General features: G+C 40.7%; 1 protein-coding gene and 1 non-coding gene across 2 annotated transcripts; one reads left to right on the forward strand and one right to left on the reverse strand.

The window, feature by feature from the left end:
• The first annotated feature begins 11704 nt into the window (after positions 1 to 11704).
• Positions 11705 to 11811, forward strand: LOC128592855 (U6 spliceosomal RNA). The gene has a single exon (XR_008382066.1). It is a non-coding gene; the product is annotated as a U6 spliceosomal RNA (small nuclear RNA).
• Positions 11812 to 15857: 4046 nt separating this feature from the next.
• Positions 15858 to 16385, reverse strand: LOC128591458 (60S ribosomal protein L21-like). The gene has a single exon (XM_053598883.1). It carries the CDS (start codon positions 16250 to 16252, stop codon positions 15860 to 15862), a length of 393 nt encoding a protein of 130 aa, XP_053454858.1. The 5' UTR covers positions 16253 to 16385; the 3' UTR covers positions 15858 to 15859.
• Positions 16386 to 20500: the final 4115 nt, after the last annotated feature.

Here is a 20500-nt window from a genome sequence, read left to right on the forward strand (position 1 = left end):
TGGTTCTGATGGGGGCAGCCACCCATGTTCAATCTTTAAGGCATTTGAGAATGGTTGCGGTGGGGGTTCATTAGGAAGAGAAATAGGTAAGTTGTTGCCTTCTGAGATCCTATCTGTCAGTCTGTTTACCTTTACCACTTCTCTCTGTTGATTATCAAGAAAATTTAAGGCTCTGATTTCTGTTTCTTTGATGATTAGGGAGGATAAGCATTTTTTCTTGTGTTTGTTGGCCATTTATCTATCTTAAGATTCTGTCTATGTCTCTCAATCACCTATAAAAGGGATTGTTTGCTCTTTCCTTGTTGATTGGTTTGAATTCTTTATAGAGTCTAGTTATCAGCTCTTTGTCAGATTACCTAATCCCAGTGAGAACAGTACTGAGAACAGTACAAGGTCCCAAAGCTGCAGATGCTGGCGTGGATGAGAGGAGAAGAGAACACTTTACACTGCTGATGGGGATTGCAAATTAATACAGCCTCTACAGAAAGAAGTATGGAGAATCCTCAAAGAGCTAAAAGTAGACCTTCCATTTGATCCCACAATCCCATTACTAGGTATCTACCTAGAAGAAAAAAATCATTTTACCATAAGGACAGTTGAATTGAAATGTTCATTGCAAGTCAATTCACAATTGCCAAGATGTGAAATCAACTTAAGTGCTCTCCAACCCCTTAATGGATTAATAAGCTGTGGTATATGTGTACCATGGAATACTATTCAGTCATAAAAAGATGGAGAGTTTATATCTTTTGTATTAACATGGATAGAGTTGAAGCACATTCTTTTTAGTAAAGTATCACAAGAATGGAAAAGCAATACTAACATGAAGAAAGTAGACAGTCTAATTCACACCCACATAAGAGAAAAACTCATTTCAATTCAAGCTAGGAGGAGTGGGAACGAGAGAGGGGTGAAAGGGGGTATTGGGGTGCTTCTTCTGAATGGGAACAATGTAGGGGTATGTGGCATACCTTTTGGGTGCAGGACACATCTATAAGAGGGACTCTACCTAACAATTCAAATGTTGTGACTTGGTTGTTTGTACCCTCACATTAACCTGAAATTTTTATTATTATTATTATTATTATTATTATTTTATTTATTCTTTTGCTTCAGCCTCCCAAGTAGGTGGGACTACAGGCGCCCAACACAACACCCAGCTATTTTGTTGTTGCTGTCATTGTTGTTCAGCAGGCCCGGGCCGGGTTCAAACCCACCAGCCCCAGTGCATGTGGCCAGCACCCTAACCCTTGAGCTATGGGCACCAAGCCAGAGCTTCTGGCTTTTAAAAAACAGCTACATCGGGGCAGCGCCTGTGGCTCAGTGAGTAGGGCGCCAGCCCCATATGCCAAGGGTGGCGGGTTCAAACCCAGCCCCGGCCAATCTGCAACATCAAAAAAAAACACAACAACAAAAAAAACAGCTACATGATATTCCATTGAATAAGTGTTGTATAAGATCTGACAGTTAAGTTCCTGATCACGCCACTATGTGCTTACATAGGCAGCGCTGTACAAGCAACTCGGTAAGGTTTCGTCCCCTTGGTATACGTGCACGTACCAGTGTGTCACAGCTATGTTCACGTTGCCATGTGGCATTAGCTTGCTGAATGATGTTTATTAGTGTTCTGTGTTTTTGTGTGCCATTCCAGAAAGCATTCCAAAGTTGCTTTGAAGGGTGGTCTAGGCACTGGCATCCATGCATAGCTTCCCAAGGGGAGTACTTCAAAGGTGACTATAGTAATAGACAGAGCAAGACTCTGTCTAAAAGAAGAAAAAAAGAAAAAATAAAAAAACGCAGAGATAAGTGAAAGATACAGAAAGGGAATCATGCCGCTGCTGGAGGAGGCAAGCATGCTGAGATATTAGTGTAATTACTTTATTAGGAAGCCTCAACTCACTGGGGGCACTGCTTAATTTCTTCCAATAATTCTCCTCACCCATACTTGTACCAATTCCCCCTTTTCCCCTCTGAATCATAGTTTCTTAGGTAACATCTTGCCTGATTCTGTAATTTTCCGCCACTTTCGTAATAAAAACAGACTTGTTCTAGATTCTAACACTCAGCTTTGTTTAATTTCTTCCCATAGATTAAACGCTTGGTGACATTCTTTTCAGGTTGAATGTTTTTTAATTATTTAAAATAAGGCAGGTTTGTTAGTCACAACTTCTCACAGTCTCTGTTTTCTGGGAATGTGTTTCTCTTGCCTTCATTTTTAAAGGATAGTTTTGCTAGAAATAGAACTCTTGGTTCACTTTTTTTCCCCTTTAGCACTTTAAATATCCATCTGCTTTCCGTCTTCATTGCTCCTAATGTGAAGTCAGCTGTTATTCATCTCCCCCCCTTAATCTGTGAGGACTCATTATTCTTTTTTAGCTTTTAAGATTTTCTTTGTCTTAGGCCAGGTGCCTATAATTCCAGCAATGGAGGCTGAGGTGAAAGTATTACTTGTGCTCAGGAGTTTGAACCAGCCTGAGCAAAAGTGAGACCCAAGACCCTAGACCTGGTCTCTACTAAAAATAGAAAAACCTAGCCTGGAGTGGTGGCAGGCACCTGTAGTTCCAGCTACATGGGGGATTGGGAGGCAGGAGGATCTCCTGAGCCCAAAAGGTTGCTGTTAGCTGTGACACCACAGCACTCCAGCCTGGGGCAACAAAGATAGACTGTAGCAAAACAAACAAACAAACAAAAAGGGTGTGTGTGTGTGGGGGGGTCAGGCATTTTGGGACACCAAAGAGGGTGGATCGTCTGAGCTCAAGAGTTTGAGACCAACCTGAGCAAGAAGGAGACCCCATCTCTAAAAAATAGCTGGGCATCATGGCGGGCGCCTGTCTCCCAGCTACTTGGGAAGCTGAGGCAAGAGTCTTGCTTGAGCCCAAGAGTTTGAGATTGCTGTGAGCTATGATAGCATAGCACTCTATTCAGGGTGACAGAGCAAGACTCTGTCTCAAAAAAAAAAGGGGAAGATGAAACACTATTATGACACTAATGTCAAAGATTTTTTTGTTTATCTTTCAACAGCTTAATTATTGAGATTGCTGTGAGCTATGATAGCATTGCACTCTATTCAGGGTGACAGAGCAAGACTCTGTCTCAAAAAAAAAAGTGGAAGATGAAACACTATTATGACGCTAATGTCAAAAATTTTTTTGTTTATCTTTCAACAGCTTAATTATTATGTGCCAGGTTAAATCTCTTCGTATTTATCCTATCTGGAGATCATTGAGCTTTTAGATGTATAGACTGTTTTCATTAAATTTGGGGATTTGGGAGCCATTTTTTCTTCAAACATCCCCCCATCCCTCTTTCTGTGATTCCTATCATACACATGTTGGCATGCTTGATGATGTCCCACCGGTATCTTCTGTCTTGATTCTTTTTCCTTTTTGTTGATTGGATACATTCTATTGATTGAGTTTCCTGATTCTTTTTTTCTGGCAGATTAAATGAAATTTGATTTCTAGTGAAATTTTCATTTATTATTTATTGTACTTTTCAACTCTGGAATTCCATTGATTTCTATAATTATCTGTTTTCCTGTATTCTCTGTTTAAAAACCACTGTTGTCACATTTTTATTTATTTCTTTGGACACATGTATTTGTGACAGCTGCTTCAAAGTCCTTATACTTTGTATGCTAAGTCCCACATGTCAGAACATTTGTGTTGATTCCCTCCTCTCCCACTTTATGACCAGTCACATTTTACTGTTCATTTGGGCATCTTATTTTTTGTCAAAAACTGGGCCTTCTAGATAATATATTATAACAACTTTGGTTCTGATGTGCCCTGGAGGATGTTTTTTGTTTACATATTTGTTTGTTTAGGGACTTGGATTAATTCTGCAGAGTTTCTCTCCTATATTGTGTTGACCCTGATATTTCTGTTCAGTTTTTCCCTCTTTTATGTTTATTTCTAAGGTTGGTTTCCTAAGGTGTCCACCAGAGTCAACATAACTTAACATTCAGTAAATGATTAGTCAGAGGTGGTGTTGAAACATCTTGAACTGATAAGACTTTTACCCTTTCTTGATGGATCTGTACCATTTAGATGGATTGGAGAACACATCCAAAATTCAGTTTACAAGACTTTCCTGGCTTTATATTCCTGCGTCTCCTCTGCATCTACGCAAGGCTTCATGTTCAGCCAGGAATAAGTAAACGACTAGGGTATTTGCCAGACTCTCTTGAGCTTACACAGGCTTCCAGAACACCAGTGTATGTGGGAGCTTATCAAAGCCCTCTATAGCTATCTCACGACCTGATATCCTTGCTAACCTTCCAGCAGGTCTTCTAGACACTCGTTTGCTCAACCAGTACTGCAGCCAGGTAACTGTGATGATAGCATTCCCAACTGAACCTTTCCCTTGGTCATGGTGCTTTTCTGGCTCCACCCCTTATCAAGTTAGCCCCCTTCAGCACCCAACCTGGTGGTTTTCAGTTTACCCAGTTTACCTACAAGAACACTCCCCTGGAGCTCGGGGAGAAAGCTTGGGAATTTCTCCAGGCTAAAATGTCACAGACTCTTCACTCTTCTTCTTCTTTTTTTTTTTTTCCCGAGACAGAGTCTTACTTTGTCACCCTTGGTACAGTTCCATGGTGTCATAGCTCACAGCAACCTCAGTCCCAAGTAGCTGGGACTGCAAGCACCCGCCACAGGCTGGTCTGGAACTACTGAGCTCTAACCTGAAATTTTTAAAAAAAGAATGGAAAGGCAAGTATCCAATGTAGGCAATACTAATGTGAAATGAACAGATAGACAACTACATGTCACATGAAAGAAAAACACAATTAAATTCAAGTAGCGGGAGGAGGAGGAGGGAAAGGAGGAGGGGAGGAGGGAGGGTGATTGGTGTGCTGTCACCTAAGGTGCACAGTGTAAGGGTATACAGCATACCCACTGGGTGAAGGGCTCAATTACAACTTGAACTTTACCTAAGAAACACAAACAATGTAACCTAATCATTTGTATCCTCATATTAATCTGAAATAAAATAATAAAAAAATTCAACAGTAAAAATCACTTACCCTACCAAAAAAAAAAAAAAAAAAGAAAGAAAAAAAGAAAAAGAAAATACATGGGCTCACAAATCGTCAGATTTAGGTTTGAAAGCTAAAGCAAAGTCTGACCTTGGGCAAGTTACTTAACCTCTCTGAATCTGCTTTGCTTTTTGCCTATGGAAATGAAATAATGCTTAACACAGAGGATTGTTGGAGGATTAGATGAGCTCCCTGCATAGCACAGTACTCACAAATGTCTCGTTTGCTATGTCCTCTATGAAATGCAAGTTCACATCAAGGATTCCCATAATACAACGAGGGCTTGTGAACATACCCTATCTTAGTCTGTTCAGTCTGTCATAACAAAATACCAGAAACTGGGTGACTTATAAAAAAAGGAAATTTCTTATAGTTCTGGAAACTGGAAGCCTGAGATCAGGGTCCCAGCATGGTCAGGTTGTGGTGAGGGCCCTCTGCCAGCCAGCTCCCAGACTGCTGACTCCTCTCTGTGTCCTCACATAGTCTGGGAGCAAGGGATCCCCTGGGGCCTCTTTTATGGGAGCACCAATCCCATTTACGACAGCCCTGTGCTCATGACCGATTCATCTCCCAAAGGCCCAACCTCCTAATATCATAATTTTAGAGGTTAGGATTTCAACACATACATTTTAGGAGGACACAGACATTTAGACTATAGCACTCTTTCATCATCTAATGATAATTAACTCAAGACTTAACAGAAATTAAGTAGAGAAGTCAGAGGGGAGAAAAAAGGATTTTACATGGTGATGGCACCAAATGGGTTTGGGTACCAAAATATTGATTTCCTCACCTTACAGCTTTCCCTGGGGTCAGGCCTTTTAGGGGAAATGACTATATATATATGTGTGTGTGTGTATATATATATATTAAGTAAATATACATATTTAAGAGATAAAAGGCACATAATTTTTTCAGTTTATTATCTGTAAATTTTGAATTCATTGGACAATTTATGGCATTCATAATTTAATTTTTTAATGGCACGTGTAATAAGAATCTACCCTATAATTGATGGCATCTAGTTTTCATGAATATGGTAACACATTTTATAAACAACCATAGTTTCAGGAATCTGGGGCCTTCACTGGTATCCCTTAGAACTGCCTTGTCCAGTGGAGGAGTCACTCAACCACCCATAGGTTCTGAGGGCTTGGAGCATGGCTAGTTCAAATTCAGATGTGCTGAATGTAAGTGCAGTATGCTCTCCAGATTCTGAAGACACAGCATACCAAAAAAAAAAAATGTTAACTTAGCTCACTAATATGTTTTTTATTGATTATGTTTTGAAATAATATTTTGGATATATTGGGTTAAATAAACTATGTAATTAAAATTTATTTCACTCTTTTTTTCACTTTTGCTTTTTTATGATGGTTACTAAAAACTTTAAATTTTCATGTGCTCCTTGATTGCACTAATGTACACAGCTATGATTTAACCATAAAAAAATTAAAAAAAATTTTCATGTGCAGATCACATTATACTTCTGAAGGGTACAGCCTTAGAACACAGATCTCAGAGATTATCTGCTGTGATTACCCTAAAAAGACTGGATGGGCCCCCACCCAAACTTTCATTTAGATGTTGAGGCTGATGATGCTGCATATATACCAATAAGTGATGAAGAGATTTATTTCTCAGATAGTCAGGATTTCTGGAGAGAACAAGGTAGATTCCAAGCAAGTCCAAGGAATGGCTCAAGAACAAGGAAAAGAAAGTAGCTTGGGGTTTGTATGGTGATTAGGGGATGGGGGTAAGGGTTCTGGCAAGCTGCAGGGGCTGGCTTGAAACTCCCCATGGGAGCACCTGGGCTTTTTTATCAGCTTTCTCAGATGGGGAGCAGACGGGAAAGAGGGAGGAGCGAGGCTTAAAAGTTGTCACTTCCAACAGTAATAATAACTGAATCAGACTCCTGAGTATATCATTTAACTATGTGCAATCATTTTACACAGGAGCACTCAGAATCAGAGAGGGGATGTGACTTGCACAAGGCCACACAGCTGACCAGTGCAGTGCTGGCACTAGAGTCCAAGCCTCTGGAGACCAGAGATTCTCTCTCTCTTCCAAAGCACCTTGTGGACAGCCACAGTGGCTAACAAGGGGATTATTTCTGCAGGGAATAGTTACCATGTTTTGTGGTTCTGTTGGGAAAGGACAGTGATCAGGTGGGAGGCAGCTGTCAGGGTCTCTCTCATTTGCTAGGGCAGTCTCAGGGCAACATGGTTAAAATTTGCTTACAGGGTGGCTCAGAAAGTGACTTGAAACCTAAATACTAACTCTATATAAAATGAAAAGGAAGTCAAGAGTCTGACAAAACCAAACCAAGACCAAACCCGTGAGAACAGAGCGGGCATTGTGCACTCATTTCTTTTGACATTAAAGAGGCTTTGACTCCAGCCAGGAAGCCCACACACCTACCTTTTGCTTGAGGATTAAAAACTTCCGAGAGAGGTTATTAGTCCAGGGATAGAGGTCTCTCATTGCAAAAGCAGAGCTTAAATGCTTTACAAAGAAGAGGAAATAAGTTCACTGGAGTTTGTTTGTCGTTTTCAGTGTGCATTTCGGAAGCCCCGGCTGCTTAAAAGCACACTTGGGGAGGGTTTGGGTTTAAAACCTGAATCTTAACCTGGCTCTTAACTTCTCTGAAGTGTCAGTAGGTTAGTCTTTTCTGTTTATTGTACTACACAAAAATAAATCTGGGTTTGTTTCGATTTCTCTGAGTTTCTTCTACTCTGGAGTAGAGCAGGATTCTCAGTGGAAATGACTTTGGGCAAAGTCTCAAATCATGAATTGCTATGTCCAGCTGACAGTTGCTGGAACTCTGGAAAGTGCTATCTGCTGCCTCCCAGGAAGAACAAAGGATGGAAGGAGTTGACTGAGATCCTCCTATGCCATGGCCCACCAAGAGAATTTCATAAATATTTGCATGTAGAGTCCATCCACAATTGTCTGGGAATGGGACATCAACGGTATAGAAAGCAAAAGCCACAGACAACACCTAATTCTGTATAATGGGCTTTGAACTGTCTTTTGTTTGGTAGTGACTTTTGAATATGGGGGATTTTATGGTTAAAACAATCTGAATATGTATTGAGTGTGTATTTGGTGCTAAGCCTGGGTCAGGGAGTTTCACACTCGTGTTATCATCTCTACTGATTCTGCTACTTACTGCCTGAGGGGACTTTTTTTGTTTGGAAAGGAACACTCTCTGCTATGCATCTTTCCATCTTTCCTTTGATGCTTTAATTTACTATCTTTTTGAACTTTATGAAACAGTGTTTCTTTAAATCATTAGATAGCATTCCTCTAAATATTTGTGCACCACTTAACGCAACAAATGAATCAAAACCTAGGAGTTTGGGATGAAACCTTTAAACAAATCAGAAACTTATTGAATTAAACTCTTTTAAATATTAATTTTCCAAGTCCAATATATCATAGTCTCACTTCTTTAAAATCATGTTTCCTTAATTGCTCTAAACACCCTAAGAAAGAGATAGCACATAGCGATTGCAGACCTTACTTCTACACTTACATTATGGACTTCAGTGTTTTATTTCTATCCATATTGTATCCTCATTCTCACATCTTCCCAGAGTCCCAGTTATTTTATCAGACCAATTTACCCGGCAGATTCTGGGATGCACCAGCTGATTCTTGGTCTGGATATGGGCCCTGGTTAGTGGCCCTGGCTGGCTCTGCTTTTATATTTATTTCTCTTGCTAGTCTTTAGTTTTTCATTTTTGGTGCTTATCTTTCTTACTGTCCTGAAGTATTATATTTGGCCAGGTCTTTAAGTGTTTTTGGAAACAAAGTTCTGCTTTTCTAGTATCTCATTATCATTAATAAGTCTAGTTAGGGGATCAGGGATTCCTCTGCTGTGCTGAATTCTGTTCTTTGGCTATGCAGTGGGTGCAGGGAGGCGCCATCCTGCTTCCCTCCTCAGGACCCAGGAACTCACTACCTCATTGGCCAGACACACTGCCTGCTAATGGCTCATAGCAGAGTCTTTTCCTGAAATTGCCTTAGGACAAAGGGATCTGCTGTCCCTCAGTGACAATATGTCTGCTGTCTCTTGCCTCAATATGGGACATCACTGAAGACCCTTTCAGTTTTAGAGTTCCCGTGGGATTGGCTCAGGCCTCTGTTGCTGCTGTATGGCAGCTCAACTTTCCCCTCTGCCTTATTAGTCACTTACAGGAGTTGTCCCCAAGAAGGAACACAGTAAACCTCCACCTCAGCATTTGTTTTGAGGGAACCCACCTTGAAGGTGCTAGGCATAACCCTAGGGAACAAAATCCAAACTAGGGTTTTGGAGCTGCATCATCAACCAGGTGGCAATGAGGACGCCATCAGTGGTGTAGCCCCTGGCATATTGGCATGATGCCTTTGCAAAAGCATAACTAGTGGTGGACTGAAATGGGATGCTGATGGGAGGGAATTGGATGGTGGTAGGTTGGAGATGTTAAGGCATTGAGAAAATGGAAGGCTGAGGTGGTTAATCACCAATTTAAGGTGAACTGTGAAAAGCAGATGGCTTCCTTGGTAGCAGATAAAGAGACTGTCATCTAAAGGGCAGTAAAGCTCAGTGTCAGGGGGAGGACTTAATTAGAAGGGTGACACAGCTCCAGAAAAGGTTGACTTGAGCTTGAGTTCTCAAATAAGGGCAAGTTTGCTACCCCAAGCTCAAGATCCTGATTAGGAAGATATAAGTTTCTGAGAGTTGAGATGGGGTCATCTGGGTTGACGTAATTGAAAACATTAATCCTTAGAGTTCCCTAAACTCTCTGAGACTATAGAATGGTCCTAGTCCTCTCCATTAAAGGCTAGTGCATCTCCTTTTTTGGAGACAAGGCAGAGAGGTCTATGTCTTACAAAAAAGACTCATGCATCCATCCCTATCACCCTTAGGGCCTATCTCCATCTCTTCTCCATTCTCTCATAGAGTCATAATATAACCTTGCCAGATAAGGCTGGACCTGTTAAGGGAGGAAAGGGAACAGCAATATCTGGCCGACTCATGGGAGCCAGAGTTGGAAGAATACCAAAGGGATGTTGGATCAAATGGGCTTGGAGGAGAGGGGTGGAACACAAAGTTGGTTAAAGGTGAGTTTATTGCTATGGGAATACTTTTGCAGAATACATGATTTAACTCTGGAAAGGGCTGAGGGAAATGACACTAACATGCTAATACATTGCCTTTGGAAACTTAGAGAAAGTGATGGCGCACACTTAGTGAAGTAGAAATGCCCAGTCTGTATGGAAAATGGTAGAAGGGTTCAAAGGCTCAGAGAAGAGAGTATGCAAGAGAGGATACACTGAGGATAAAAAAATGTCATGTTTCATGGGAAAGCCAGAAGAACCATTTACGAAAGGACAGGGATTGAGCTGGTAAAAAGGACACCAGCATCATTGAGGAGTTTGGTGGTGGCTGTGAAGGCCAGGGCTGACAGTAGGAGATGCTTTAGCAGAACTGATTTCAGTGATAGCAATGGGGATGATAAGACCCAGGTAGTGTCTAGGATGACAAGACCTGGGTGGTGTTACTTATCTACCAGAATCTGGAAAGGCATGATTATTATAATTAATGATAATGTCAAAGTGGCAGCCAGGGGCCTTTGTCCACTGAGAGCTATGGAGACAGTTAGTAAAACTCAGTGTTCCTACAGAGAAAATAGATATGCAGCCAACAAAAAATTGCTCAATCCATACAATCAAAAGATATCAAGGATAGATTATCAGACAGTTGAGGGCAACTCCAATAAAAATTTGTAATGTTCCTTTCTTGGTTTCCAGATCTGAGTCAGTTTATGGACTTGGAACTTGTTGAAGAAGGAGCCTGCACCATCATGGCAGGTGAATATGGTAAGAATCCCACTGGGTTGTAATTCCCTGGGGAGCTTCCAGCTATTTACTCAGTTGATTATATGCTGGATAATGGGGGATTCTTAAACATTTCAAACACTTTTGGAAACAGAGTCCAAGATGACATCTAAGAGATCCTCTCCCTCTTAGATGGTCCAGGTCCAACTCACAGAGTACACTGAGTCCATGGCTCATCCAGAGGCCATTTCCTTGCAACAGGCATAGACACACTTGTTAGTTGGAAGAACTACCATATTAGTTCCTTGGCCTCTAAGCTAAGAGATATTATAGTGGGAAAAGCCAAGTAGAAGCCTTTGGCACTGTTCCCCTCCTAATGGCCAAAGAGGTAGTTGCTTTGGTGGTTCTCAAGGAATCATGTCTTCTAATATTCACATTTTTATGTACTTCCCTGCTATGTTGACTCTGAGCTTGGGCAAATGGACATTAGCAGGCATGATGCAAGCAAAGACTATAAATTTGCACATAGAAACCTGCCTTCTTAGAATGCTCATTCTTGGGGTACAGTCCATGTGGAGGGAGAAATCTCAGCCTTCCATCTATTTCTGCTAAGGTGACACACATGTGAGTGAAGCTGTCTTGAATATTCCGGCCTCAGCTGCCATCTGCATGAGAGATTCCAAGCAAGACCAAAGGAAAAATGATCAGGTTAAGCTTCTACTAACCTACAGGATCAGGCTAAATAGGAAAAATAACTGTTATTTTAAGTGACCACATTTTGTGGTAATTTATTATTCAGTGACAGAAAACTTAAATAATTGTAAGAAAAAACAATATAGTGTGCTCACTTTGGCAGCACATACACTAAAATTGGAATGATACAGAGAAGATTAGCATGGTCCCTGCACAAGGATGACATGCAAACTTGTGAAGCATTCTATATTTTCTGAAGTGTGAAAAACCCCCCCAACAATCTAGCATTCTGGGAGGAATGTCAGAAATACATATAACTATAAAGATCTAAATCCTCTCAAAGGGCAGGATTTTGAGTGATGCTTCTGGTTGTATACTTTTATGCAAAGAGATATAATTCAAGATGAGAATATGAATGAACTCCTTATCAGTGGTAAATAGCTTGGCTGGTTGGGCAGGTGTTTGATTTGCAGTTCAGCTGGGGCTGGGTTTGAACCCGCCACCCTCGATATATGGGGCCGGCACCTTACTGACTGAGCCACAGGTGCCGCCAAGGGCAGGTGTTTGAAAAAAGAAATATTGAATGACTGGGAAGAAGGAGATCTGGGAACGAGGCATGTAGATAGACCTCTGGGAATGGTCACAAAGTTCAAGGATCTTTGCAATGTATGTTAATGCCAAGCAGAGAGCATTCTGTAGAAGAGGCACTAAACAGCCAAGGGATAGATGACTGGGTCAGTTGTCATTGGCTAGCCTGTCATCAGTCACCTCAGTGCTGACACAAAGCAGACACAATGGGCACATCTACAGAGATGGAGTAGCTGTGGTCACCTGAGCTGGAGGCTACCGATGGGCCCACTAGCAGGCACTGCACTCAACATGACTGATCTAGCTACTGCCATTGCTGTATGTGTCACCTTCTAGGAACAGAGACCAACACTTACTTCTAATATAGCACCATCCCTTGAAGGCAAGTTGATGACATTCGGCTGCTTTCACTCTAGAAGAGGTAATCAAAATGCATTTTGACTAGAATTAACACATAGGCCAAGGATATGTTTGCCTTTCTCACGGGGCTTAGCTAGCACCATTATCCAAGGGCTTACTGAGTTTTTGTTCACTGACAAGGGGTCTGATATTTTATTTCACTGGCTGAGGAATCCACCCTATAGCAAAAGATTTCTGACAGTGGACAAGGACCATGTACCCACTAGTCCTATTATGTACTGCACCCTCCAGAAGCCACTAGCCAGATAGAGCAATAAAACAAAAGAGCCTTTTGAAGGTGCTGAGGTAATAGCTAAAAAGATAGGGCACCACTCTCCAGGATAGAGTATATATTCTAAAGCAATTGTTATATAGTGCAATGTTCCTGACAGTGCATTAGTCTGGGAATTAGCAGGTGCAAGAATGGAGGCTTAGTTTGCTATCACTCCTGGTGGCCCATTTGGGAAATTTTTGCTTCCATCTCTACCACTCTAGGTTTATAGGTCCTGGATACTTCCACCAGGTAGCATTCTATGAGTCCTATTAAACTTTAAACTCTGAGTGTCACCTAGTCATTTTGGAGTCCTTATACTAGGAGCAATAAAGGAAAAAAAGTCACCATTTTTGTAGAGTTAAGTGAACTGGATAATCAGGAGATAGGACTAGTGTTGCACAATGGGGCAGGAAAGAATAGGTTTGGCAACCAATGGATTGGGTTGGGTGACTCTCATTTTGAGTGTAAATGGTCAGGTGCAGCATCATGGCTTAAGAAGAGCATGGTGACCAGGCATTTGGATCTGTCAGCAAACAGAGTACTCTAGATTGGCAGAGCTGTTACCTGATGGTGTGAGGCATCTAGAATAAGAAGGTGATGAGGGTTGCTACCAGGGTAACCAACCATCCCAGTTTGCTCTGGACTGTCCTAGTCTTACCACTGGAAATCTTTCATATCAGGAAACCTCTATGTTCTAGCTTCAACTTAGATACCAGCTGCAGGGATAGGAGCTATAAGCTGTCCTGCAAGTTTCCCTGGAAAAAGAGACCAACTAGAATCCTGGAGGAGTTGTTGTCAATGTGGTGGACTTAACAAATATAAGGGAAGCAGATCTGAATGACACTACGGGTGGACTGTAGTGAGCCCAGACTCCTCTTTGAATATCGAAGATCTCATTCTCCAGAAATGTTGCCTGCATATGGCTCCTTCAAAGGGAAGCTGCCTTGCCCAAGGTCATATTCTAGGAGGTAGCTTAACTGGTCAATGCAGGGGTAGGAAAGCCTGGCCTATTGACTTAATGTGGGCCTCCTGAAAGGCCATCCCAACTTCATGATTGCCCCTGGGATTGGTGAAGGTTTTTCTCATAACTGCTTCTCATTTTAACTTCTCTCCCATTTCTTTCACTCTCTTATGAGAATTATTTCTGAGAACATTCCACGGTAAACTGCCTGCCTGCCATCTCCACCTCAGAGACGTTTCCCAGGGAAGCTAACTTACAGTGTGCTCTCTCATCAAGTTGGCGCATGTGGTTGGACTCCTTGGTATGGGTCATTGTATGTAGCCACAGTAGTTAACAGATGCCATACTCTCTTTCTGTCAAGTTATTATACACAGCCACTTGTGTGATTCCATCCTTCCAATTCCTGATCTGGTGTCTAATTTTTTCATGATTTCATGGCTTACCCACAACTTTCTTATGTTCACTGTTTCCTGCCTACTCAGATTAAGAAAGTGTGTGTGTGTAGGTATGTATATATGTACATATATACATCTTAGAACCCCCAAAACATAGAAAAGAAAAAACACTCAATAATAGATCCATGTAAATTAAGCATAATTTATCACATTCACGTTTCTTTTTCATTAAAATCACCATGTTGAATACCTTATATTTGAGTGTTGATTGAGATTTCATGGTCTTTCACATGCATGTAAAACTTAATTACATTAACTATGAAGTGTGCTATCATCTGAGATCACATTGTCACACTCGTCAGAGTCTCTTCACACAGTTTTCTTTTACTTTCATTACTGACCCTAACACTCTTCGAAGCATCAGTACTTATTTTAGACTCACCCTAATTTTTCCTCCTCTAGGACATAGAATTCACCGCCATCCTAGGATTCTGGTTCTTATAGACCAAGATTTGAGTGCTCAGAGTGATATCTGACTTGGTGATTGGCAGATGCAGCTGCTGCTGGTGGGCTACTTCCACAGCATTGGAAAAGGTCAAGTTAGGATCTCAACTTGATGTTTCCAATTTGCCGTTTTCATCTTGTTTCTCCTTTACTCATGGTTCCATTGATCACTAACACTTCCTACCATATTGACAGCCTTATTTAATTTTTATGACAACTCTCTGAGGTAGGCATGGTTATCCTACCTGAAGGTGAAGAACATGAGGACTTAAGGCCAGAGAAGCAAGTGGGTGGGCAGAGCTAATTCCTAGCTTTTGTGTTTCCAAATCATGATGCATCTACTGGCTTCTAGCATTCTCTAGTGCCAAGTGTTGAAATTCATAATGCTTGGATGCTAAGAAATGATTCCCTCTTTTGAAATCCACCTGTGGGTGCTGGACTACATTCCATTTCTTTGTGCTAATAAGCCCACCTCAATGCCAGATGTGAGAAGTATCATGGTTAAATTCAACTTTCTTCTTACTTCCTGACGTGTTTTTGGACATGATTTGAAGCAGGTGGGCCATTATGTGTCTGCACCTGAAATTACTTTCCTGATAATTGGGTCTGAGTGTGTTGTTAAAACCCCAAACCTCCCTCTTCTGTGGGCTTATTAGAAGGTTCAAATGATTATAGAGTAACTACTGACATTTTCTTGATTTATTGATTTGAATGCTAAGCTTTTTCAAGTATTGTTGACAAGAGCTTCTATATCCATTATAATCAATCTTTACCTGTGTGATATTAATCTTTTCATTATTATAATTATTATTTTTAGGACCCTATTAAAATTTGCTTTAATACTTCTTTGGGGAAAAAAAATCACACTTAGTGAATGAGCAAGAAACATTTTTACAGTAGCATTTGGCTATTATTTTTATTTACCATACCATGAATTCATAGGGAAGAGGTTCCAGTAGCTCAGGGAGGCACCTTGCCACTAAATGTGACAAAGCGTTGCATGACTTGAATTCATGGGGAATAGGTTCCAGCACCTTGTATCACTGTTATGTGGGGTCTATTGGTTATCCTGTGTGCTATTCTGTACACCTATTATGCCATGAATTTGTGGGGAATAAATAGGTTCCAGCACCTAAAATCATGGGTCCATTGGTACTCCTGTGTGATGCTTTATATGCTTATTATGCCATGAATTCATAGGGAATGCGTTCCAGGAACTCAGGCTCCTTTCCACTGGTTCTCACAAAGTGGGCTTCTCTGAGTGGAGCAGGCTGGAGCTTCAGCTGAACCCAGGTGCCTTTCTCATTGACTTCCTTCTTTTTCTGGTCATTTTCCTTCACATGTTTCAGGAAGATATCTCGGCTCTTAGAATGCTTAATATGCTCAATATGAACATTAATCCTCTTTGCAAGAATCTTGCCCTTAACTTGTTTGTTTACAACAATGCCAGCAGCATGCTGGGTAACACTGTAGACTCTTCCAGTTTTGCCATGGTAACATTTGTGTGGCGTGCCTTTTTGAACACTACCCATTCCCTTGATATCTATAATATCACCTTTCTTATGGATTCGCATTTATGTGGCCAAAGGAACAACTTCATGTTTTCTAAAAGGCCTAGAGAACATGTATCGGGTGCCTCTCCTCTTTCCCTTTGTGTTCGTCATTTTGGTGAATTACTGGAAGATCACGTCTCTGGCTGAAAGGCTCTTTATTATTATTATTTTTTATTGTTTGAGATTCATTGAGGGTACAAAGAATTAGGTTACACTGATTGCGTTAGTTAGATAAAGTCCCTCTTGTAATTGTGTCCTGCCCCCAAGAAGTGTGCCATACACCATGACCCTCATCCCTCTCTCTCCTCCCCTCTTCCCACTTGCTCATACCCCTAACCCTCCTTGTATTAGCTCATCTACTGCCTTTATATTAGAATTGAGTACACTGGATTCTTGCTTCTCCATTCTTGTGATGCTTTACTAAGAAGAATGTGTTCCAGTGATCTTAATCTTTAACCTAGGAAACATGTGCAGATATGGCTGGGATTATGTAAATGTCTATGTTATTTGAGGCAGAATATCTTATCCTTCCTTTATTAGGAGACTTGAGGAGCTGCTTTGTTTTGGTGTCTTTCCAGCTCACAATTACATAACTTACATACCTTTTTTAATTAAAAAAAAAAAAAAAAAGAAAGGGGTGGAGTCCTAGAAGCCAGTTTTTATTATACTATCTTTCTGGTCATACATAGTTGATTGAACCAAATGTGGACACCTGACCCAAGCTGGCCTAGCAGTATTTTTTTATCCTGGGAATGTGAAATTAAGAATACACACAGATGCCCCCTTCAATCTGGGCTGGTTTTTTGAAGAGAGAGGATGGAGTTTTGAGAGCTGTCACGTTCACCTTCTGCTCCTACATTAGCAGAGAAGCATCAAGGCTGGACTGCAGAGAGAAAAAGAGAAGTAGATTGCCAGAGAGCTTTCCCCTTTTTGGCTTTCTTCCCTCCAGATGGCCTCCTGAGATACCCCTTATATCTTCATAAACTCTTTTCTCCCCTATTTAAGCCAACTTGAGTTATTTTCTGTTACTTGCAACCAAAGAGACTTAACCAAGACAGAAGTCCTTTTGCATGAACATATTTCTGTGCTAAAATGTTGCTGGACAACCTTTTCTCCTTCCTTCCTCTCTTCTTTCACTCTTATTCCTTCCTTCTCTCCACCCCCGCCACCCTTTTAATTTCTTCCTCCAAGACTGCACTGTGATTGTGGAGTTACATTACAAAGAATCCCTAATTCTAACCCAAAGCCATTTTCTTGTCAGGAATCCCAACTCTCATCTTTGAAGGGGAAGTTAAGCTGAAGAACATAGCTCCCAGAATATAGCTCACAATTTATTGTCTGAAGAAAATAAGCAAAGTCATCTTTCTTTACTAAAGGCAAGTCTCCTCTTAGTCACATATGTACATCTAGTTCCATTTAAATGAGCGTCAATAACTCCTTTCACTGAGAAGGGAATAACAAGTACCCATATGACAAGGGAAAATAAGAGAGTTTTGTGGCCTTTTACATGAGTTTCTTCATCCTTCTTTAAGATTTTTTTAATATAGAAGAAGAAAGACTTGACCGTCTCTCACCTGTCAGTCAAAAAAAGTCAAAATGCCCTTCAATCAAAAGTCAAAATGCCCTTCAATCAAAAGTCAAATGCCCAGGGTTGTTTAAATATATTTGATAAATCCCCACTCAAGTGGGGGCAGAGCCCTCACAACCTGGGGAACATTCAGAGAATGAACCCCCAACTGCTTCTCCTCCATTCCTGAAACAGCCATTTTCCTTTCTTCCTGCTCCCTCTGCCAGAAGTCACATAGCCCTTTCTTTCTATAGTTAGCTATGCAGAGATCCTTGAGAGCTCTCCCTTCTTTCTCCTTGTCATATGCTAACAAAGTTAAGTAGTAACCACTAAATCACATAGTTTTTCCTTTGTTTTGTTAACTACGCTTAGATTATCGTGATCTTTCCCTTCTTTTTTATTTTATTTTATTTTTTTACCATTTGACACATTTTTATCACAGTGGTTAACATAGCCTTTCCGGCGTTATCTCAGTTACTGTGCCAAAACATTTACATTCTACATTTACCAAATTTCGCAAATACCCCTGTAATATGCACCACAGGTGTGATCCCACCGATTCCCCTCCCTCTACCCACCCCCCCCTTTCCCACTTCCCCCTATTGTTAAGTTGTAGCTGGGTTATAGCTTTCATGTGAGAGTCCCAAATTAGTTTCATAGTAGGGCTGTGTACATTGGGTATTTTTTCTTCCATTCTTGGGATACTTTACTAAGAAGAATATGTTCTAGCTCCATCCATGTAAACATGAAAGAGGTAAAGTCTCCATCTTTCTTTAAGGCTGCATAGTATTCCATGGTATACATATACCACAATTTATTAATCCATTCGTGGATCGATGGGCACTTGGGCTTTTTCCATGACTTAGCTATTATGAATTGGGCTGCAATAAACATTCTGGTATAAATATCTTTGTTATGTTGTGATTTTTGGTCTTCTGGGTATATGCCCAGCAGAGGAATTACAGGATTGAATGGCAGATCTATTTTTAGATCTCTGAGTGTTCTCCATATATCTTTCCAAAAGGAATGTATTAATTTGCATTCCCACCAGCAGTGCAGAAGTGTTCCCTTTTCTCCGCATCCACGCCAACATCTCTGGTCTTGAGATTTTGTGATATAGGCTAGTCTCACTGGAGTTAGATGATATCTCAAAGTAGTTTTGATTTGCATTTCTCTGATGATTAAAGATGATGAGCATTTTTTCATATGTCTGAAGGCCGTGCGCCTGTCTTCTTCAGAGAAGTTTCTCTTCAAATCCCTTGCCCAGCCTGCGATGGGATCCCTTGTTTTTTTCTTGCTGATGCGTTTGAGTTCTCTGTGGATTCTGGTTATTAAACCTTTGTCAGAGATATACCCTGCAAATATCTTCTCCCATTCTGAGGGCTGTCTGCTTGCTCTGCTTACTGTGTTCTTAGCTGCGCAGAAGCTTTTTAGTTTGATCAAGTCCCAGTAGTGTATTTTTGAAGCTGCTTCAATTGCCCGGGGGGTTCTCCTCATGAAATGCTCACCCAGACCAATTTCTTCAAGGGTTTTCCCTGCATTCTCCTCTAGTATTTTTATAGTTTCATGTCTTAAGTTTAAATCTTTAATCCAATGAGAATCTATCTTAGTTAATGGTGAAAGGTGTGGGTCCAATTTCAGTCTTCTGCAGGTTTCCAGCCAGTTCACCCAGCACCATTTGTTAAATAGGGAATCTTTTCCCCACTGAATGTTTTTAATTGGCTTGTCAAAAATCAAATAGCGGTAAGTAGCTGGATTCATCTCTTGGTTCTCTATTCTGTTCCAGATATCTACTTCTCTGTTTTTGTGCCAATACCATGCTGTTTTGATCACTATCGATTTGTAGTAAAGTCTGAGGTCTGGTAGTGTGATTCCTCCTGTTTTGTTTTTATTTCTGAGTAATGTCTTGGCTATTCGAGGTTTTTTCTGATTCCATATAAAACAAAGTAATGTTTTTTCAAGATCTTTAAAATATGACAGTGGAGCTTTAATAGGGAGTGCGTTGAAATTATATATTGCTTTGGGTAGTATGGACATTTTGATGATGTTGATTCTTCCTAGCCATGAGCATGGTATGTTTTTCCATTTGTTAACATTTTCAGCTATTTCTTTTCTTAGAGTTTCATAGTTCTCTTTATAGAGATCTTTAACGTCTTTTGTTAGGTAAATTCCCAAATATTTCATCTTCTTTGGCACTACTGTGAATGGGATAGAGTCCTTAACTGCTTTTTCAATTTGATTGTTGTTGGTGTATATAAAGGCTACTGATTTATGAATGTTGATTTTGTAACCTGAGACGCTGCTGTATTCCTTGATCACTTCTAGGAGTTTTGTAGTAGAGTCCCTAGTGTTTTCCAGATACACAATCATATCATCTGCGAAGAGCGAGAGTTTGATCTCTTCTGACCCTATATGGATACCCTTGATCGCCTTTTCTTCCCTAATTGCGGTGGCTAAAACTTCCATTACAATGTTGAAAAGCAAAGGAGACAATGGGCAGCCTTGTCTGGTTCCTGATCTGAGTGGAAATGATTCCAATTTAACTCCATTCAATATGATATTGGCTGTGGGTTTGCTGTAGATAGCCTCTATCAGTTTAAGAAAAGTCCCTTCTAGACCAATTTTCTTGAGCGTTCTGATCATGAAGGGATGCTGGATATTATCAAAAGCTTTTTCTGCATCAATTGAGAGAATCATATGGT

The sequence above is a fragment of the Nycticebus coucang genome, chromosome 8, assembly GCF_027406575.1.
Source record: "Nycticebus coucang isolate mNycCou1 chromosome 8, mNycCou1.pri, whole genome shotgun sequence".
Taxonomy (NCBI): Eukaryota; Metazoa; Chordata; class Mammalia; order Primates; family Lorisidae; genus Nycticebus; species Nycticebus coucang.